Source organism: Morus notabilis, unplaced genomic scaffold, assembly GCF_000414095.1.
Source record: "Morus notabilis unplaced genomic scaffold, ASM41409v2 Scaffold3, whole genome shotgun sequence".
In the NCBI taxonomy this organism is placed as follows: Eukaryota; Viridiplantae; Streptophyta; class Magnoliopsida; order Rosales; family Moraceae; genus Morus; species Morus notabilis.
Genome location: NW_010359918.1, coordinates 441,032 through 447,031, shown reverse-complemented (window position 1 = coordinate 447,031; position 6,000 = coordinate 441,032). Strand labels below are relative to the sequence as shown.

General features: G+C 33.1%; 1 protein-coding gene across 1 annotated transcript; it reads right to left on the bottom strand.

The window, feature by feature from the left end:
* Positions 1 to 4,373: 4,373 nt before the first annotated feature.
* Positions 4,374 to 5,806, bottom strand: LOC21401990 (probable WRKY transcription factor 7). The gene is made up of 3 exons (XM_010095394.2): positions 5,169 to 5,806; positions 4,756 to 4,881; positions 4,374 to 4,581 (listed from the first exon to the last, which is right to left on the bottom strand). The coding sequence occupies exons 1-3, from the start codon at positions 5,798 to 5,800 to the stop codon at positions 4,419 to 4,421; spliced, it is 921 nt and encodes a 306-aa protein (XP_010093696.1). The 5' UTR covers positions 5,801 to 5,806; the 3' UTR covers positions 4,374 to 4,418.
* Positions 5,807 to 6,000: the final 194 nt, after the last annotated feature.

Here is a 6,000-nt window from a genome sequence, read left to right as displayed (position 1 = left end):
CATGACCACTCACGAGCTGTCACAGTTATCGTAACTTTTAAATATTTACCTCTTAAAGAATGCGAAAAATCGTTAAACTTGAAATACTTTACTTTGAACGACTTAAAGGAAAGCCTTGTTTTATTATTTTTTTTGAGAAAGTTCAAAAATTTAAAGATAGTATGTTTAAAAATATATATATAGGCATTCCTTTAAGTCGTTTAAAGTAAAGTATTTTAAATTTAATGATTTTTTGTATTTTTTAAGAGGTAAATATTTAAAAATTACGATAACTGTGATAGCTTGTGAGTGGTCGTGACAACCTATTACACTCGTACCGATTTCTAACTTATTTTGCATGTTGGATCTTTCAAGCAAAAGAGAAAATGCTGGATCTTAATTTGAATTGGACTTTCTCTCGTAACTTGAAATTCTGTGAACCAATACAGAGAACTAATAAACGACCAAGAGTGCATTTGTTCGAACAGTGCTGTATATGTCAACGTCTTTTCCAGGGATTTCACACAACTTCAAAAAATAAAGAATTCATTATTAAGAATTATTTTTAATAAATATTTTTTTTATTAATGTAATTATTTAACTAAAAAAATTATAAATTAAAAATAAAAAATAAAAATATTAACTCATATATTTTTTAAAAATATTTATCAAGATTAACCCAAAACTGACAACATATACATCACTATTACAGATATGTTGATGGTCTTAAGCAAGACCTAGCTTCAGATCAAAAAAAAAAAAACAAAAACAAAAACCAAAGACCTAGCTAGCATGTATTCAGTGTAGCTAGTACTAGCTTTTCTAAACCGTAAACTAGGTTACACGCGTGGACCCAGTTTGTTTTTGTTTGCTACTCAGAAAAAAGATTTGATGGTGCATAACAAACAATTTTAGAGACTTGAGTATGTTGAAAGGGCTTAAATTAGTTTTTTTTGACTGATTATTCAATTAGTTTTCACTTCCTTCCATTCTATCTGTGGGGTCTGCGGAGGCCCATTTAATCTTCCACAAGAAACAGTGCAACAACGTGTAAATACAGAGTATCAAGCTTTGAGAAAATGAACAAAGAAAACGTAATAAAAACGTCCTTACTACTACAACACGACCATCGGTGGTGTGTGGACCCAGTTTGAAACCATATAATATCATATCATTAGTACTGGTGTTAAATTTTTAGAAACCTCTATATATGGCTAAGGAATGAAATAGGCTATATATATATATATATAAAGATTATTAGTACTTATGGTGACAAAATGTGGTTCCTTTTACGTGACACAAATAGTTGGGGGACATGCTATTCAACTTTAGAAGGAAAAGTTTTCTACCAAAATGATGGAAAAATTGAACAATACGGCAGAGATTATTGACGAATATATATAGATACTTTTTCATGTCCATTTAGAAATGATTGTCATTAGGAACAAATGGGGTCTCATTTTGTATGATGGTAAATTACTCTCTTTGTGGTTAGAATTCTGTCACATATATAGATAGATCTATAGGCATTATAAATAGCAAAATCCAAAAAATCTAAGCTAATTAGAAATTTACAGTCCAAGTTGGTAAAGGGAAAAAAGAGCAAAATCACCACATTGTTCAACTATTTCATCATGTTCCTCAACACAGTATTTGAATATTTGGTAACCAACAAGTTGACCCCCATGTGGAACTTTCACCTTTGTTTCCAATCATGAAAGAGACTACACGTGTTTATAATGTGCATGCAAGATGATGATAGACAGTGAGAGAATATTAGAGAATTTATATATATATATATATATATATATGCAGAAAATTTTGCAGAAAGCATTAGATCATATAATGGGGCTAATATACTAGCTAGCTGTATTGATGTTACTGAGAGGTGAGCAAAGTGGTAAAAAACAGCAATTATCAATCACCTTTCTGTTCGGTTGAGAAGTGTATCTGATATCTTTGCAGTGATTATAATCTTCATGAAGAAAAATATATTAAAAAAACAATATGTATAGTTTCAAAGGAGACAATCATATTGGCTTTCGTATAGAATGGGGACATTTTTCTCCATTTGCCATAATTGATGGAGGATTCCCTTGTGAGGCCCCGCATCTCTCAATCTCTCATTCTTTTCTTCTTATTATTTATGCGGAGAATTCCATGATAGGGTTCATGTACAATTCTAGACCCTTAGATTAAACATTAAGGAATATGATAAAAATCTGACAGTTACATAAAAAGTACGTAATACTAATAAGATTTATAAAAATATTATATTAATAGTAGTTTAGAGACTTCAGATCATATAAAAATCTGATATAAATATGACGGTCAAAATCAAAAGAAAACGGCATAATATCGATAATATATTTTTCCGTTCAAGATCACAAAAATTTTCTATTTAGTCACATTAAAAAAAAAAAAAAAAAAAAAAAAAAACAGAGACGACTTGTGAAAATTGGGCCTACAACATATATAAGCAAAGCATCACTAGTGGTTGAGAAGAAGTAACACATGATGGTGCACAACTTTATATGATACCTCCTACTGCTAGTACTCAATCACCCACTCATGCAATCAATCTAGAGTAGAGTACTCATCATTATTTGTTATGATATGAGCCTTGGATGGATGGATGCCACACTCAAGAAATCATATTACTTAAAGGGCCTTCATAATTCAGTGTAGGATATAATAATCATAAGAGGATCTTTACAAATTCTCAATTCAAGATTTTATATAAGGTCCTAGTTTTATCCTAAAAATAAAAAATAAAAAAGGGAAATTCACAAGTATCCAATGTCTCCAAAGTCTAATCAAGGTCCACTTGCTGCTAATAACAAACGCCACAAAATAACCCAACAAAGATAAAGAAAAAAAAAAAGAAAAGAAAAGAAGAAACACTCACAGTCCATCTCGTAAGATCAAAAGAGAGATTTTTAAAAAAAAAAAAAAGACTTTTGTACAATGTTGCTAATTCTTAATTCCCAAATTTTATGCCTTTTCTTATATCAGCAATCGGGTTAAGATGGTAGGTAAGTCTAGAGCCAAAAAGGGCTCACTTGGGACAAACAAAGTGGTGGGTCTCTTTGAGTCTTGTTTGCAAAAGATGTGGGAGCTGTCCCAGGTTGGGCCTCTAACATGCCTAATTGGCTTTAGCCTGGCACACAATGTAATGCCATTTCATTATTTTTTTTTTCGGTTAAAGGAGTTGTTACTGGTTTTATATAATTCTGAACCGTCACATTACATCATAATTATATGAAAACAAAAGAATATCCTAATTCTATAAACATTATTAAGATTTGATGGTTGAGAATTGTGAAACACTATTATAGTATCCATATGTGTGTGTGTGTGTGTGTGTGTGTATCTTACCCAAGAATTCCCCACCTCTGTTCCGTGAATTAGTTCTTAGCGTATGTAACGGTCGGCCATGTTTTGTAACTATAATCCATTCCAATAGATTAGACATTAGAGGCCCTTTTAGTCATTGGATAAACGTTGGAGCCCACTTGGGCTACACCATCTCTTTTCTCTTTTAAATATGAAAAAGGGCTGCACGTCCTGCACTATACCTGTCCTTGATTCGTTTTTCTTCACACCTACCTATCTCCGCGTACCTTTCTAGTTTGGAATAAAATGATATGGAACCAGCCAAAAAAAAAAAAAAAATGGTGCTGAATTTGTCGGTTCTTGTTTCTCTTCATTTTCACTTTGTGGGAGTAAGATGAAGTGTCGTGAGATAATTTTATTCTCAGTTTGGCAATGTTTTTAATTGTGAAATAATCCTTAATCTTTTGTTAAGAAACCAATTATCTGATATCATCATGATAAACAAGTCTCAGTAGTTATTGTTCTCACGGCACAAAACAGCCATTGCTTTTGCATTACGTGATAACAGACAAGCTAATTACCTTTTATTCAATCAGCATCAGTGAAATCCCAGACGACACTATTAGTAGCACATATTTCATCTTTTTTTTTTTTTGATGTAATTTGTAATTTAAAAAGTATTGTAAACTTTTGAAACTGTAAGTCTATACAAGTGGAGTGGTGATTCACGTAACTTGGTGAAGTTTCCATACTCATGAGAAGAAAAAGTCAAATGCGGGATTATTCCTTTTGAAGTTTAATCTAACATAATCCAACCATGATGTTAGATTTAGTCAAAATTAACAGTGCGAAAACTGAAGACTTTTTTCGCCTTCACAAGTGGAAGGATGCATTTAAAGAATATACTAACTTTGCAGAGTATTAAGTAAAGAAATAAAACTTAGACTTAAGTAACAATCTTTGAGAGAAAAAACTAAAACATCTTTCATGATTTGTAACAGTATCTTTTTACACGATAGATTCCGATAATCTGATAAGACACGAGCTAGGGAGGTTTTCGTTATCACCCGGGGAAATATTTGTGGTATTTCTAGCTTATGTTTCTAATGTTGGGCTTGAATCATCAAAGTGGGTGGCTGGAATGTAATTTTGGAGTGGTTGTGATCACCTTCATACGTCACAACTAACATGGTTGGATCATCCAAACACCTCTCTACATGCTTCCTTGCAGGGCATCCTTTCACACTGCTGCACTTGTAATAGCTCCTTTAATAAAAAAAATAAAAATAAATAAAAAAAAAACATTTCCATGTAATTCATAAGATAAAAATTATAGTATGTATTAACCAAAACAAGAAAAAGGAAAAAAGGTTCTAGTTTGTGAAGATACTGAGAATAGGAAAATTAAGAGAGAAAAATTGACATATATATTATATATACCTGGGATAAGGAGATCCTTTTATGGGCTTTTGACCATATTTCCTCCAAGAGTAGTCATCAGGAGGTATATCTGCTGATTTATTGCTTACAGATGGAACTCTAATTCTTCTCCTTATTCTCAGCTTCCTGTAAAACAATAGTGAATTTAAAAAATAAATAAATAATGATAATAATAATCATCATTTGAGAGTCTTATCTGAAGTATACGGTAAAGTACTTAATTATAAGTAAGCTGTGAAGTTGATGCCAATTAAGTCAGTACAGATCATCTGCTTAATGGTTAAGAAACACATAAAAACATCATTGAAATTCACTGATGCACGAACATCTTAATTAAGCTTGGGCAGGAAAAGAAAACTTATCTTTTACTTATGGCGCAAGAAACTACAGGACACAAGGAATATTAGTTTTACCTTCGTTTTGAGCAGTGGCATCCACCGGTTGAGGCCACGCATCTCGTGCCGGTATCTTCGCTTTTCGCAGCCCCACACGACCTGCTGTTGGAAGAGAACATGGAGGAATTACTGACCTCCGATGCCAAATGCTCCGACGACGACGGATAGTGAATTACGCGCGTGTTAGTGCTACTTCTTCCATGCATACTGATCAAAGAGTTGCTAGTAGTTGGCTGTTGTGAGAATTGGCTCAACCCCATCACTGAATTATTATTATTATTATTATTAGGAACAACCACAGTACTAATTGTATGAGAGGAATAACTTGGAGGGAAAAACTGTCTAATGACAAAGGGTTGAGAGGAACCACGACTAATATCCATAAATTCAACATGATTAACATCATGGGTTTTAGGCAAAGGACCCTTTCTGATCCTCTTTTGATCTGATGATGGGTTTGATCTATCCAGGAGAATAAGCAGCTTCCGGAATTCACCAATGGCTTCTTGAGCAACCAGGCTTACTTCTTGAAGGCTTTTCTCTTGCTTTACACAGCTGAGAAACTCATGTGCTTGTGTTAAACCACTCTGAGCAACCTCATGGATTCTGGAATCCCATGAAAGACATAATAAACCTGGAGTTTTTTCCATCACTTGATGAATTGATCCACAATACACAAATGGTAATTCTGTTGAAGCATTTCAGTTATGTCAGTTAACACTCAGACTGTGAAAAGTGAAGGCTTTATAATCGAGATAAAACCATGGAGTGCGGTCAGTAATTTCCAAATCTTTTTTTCCCCTTTTTTTAATCTTTTCTGACCAGATCCAAGCGCTAGAAACCACCATAT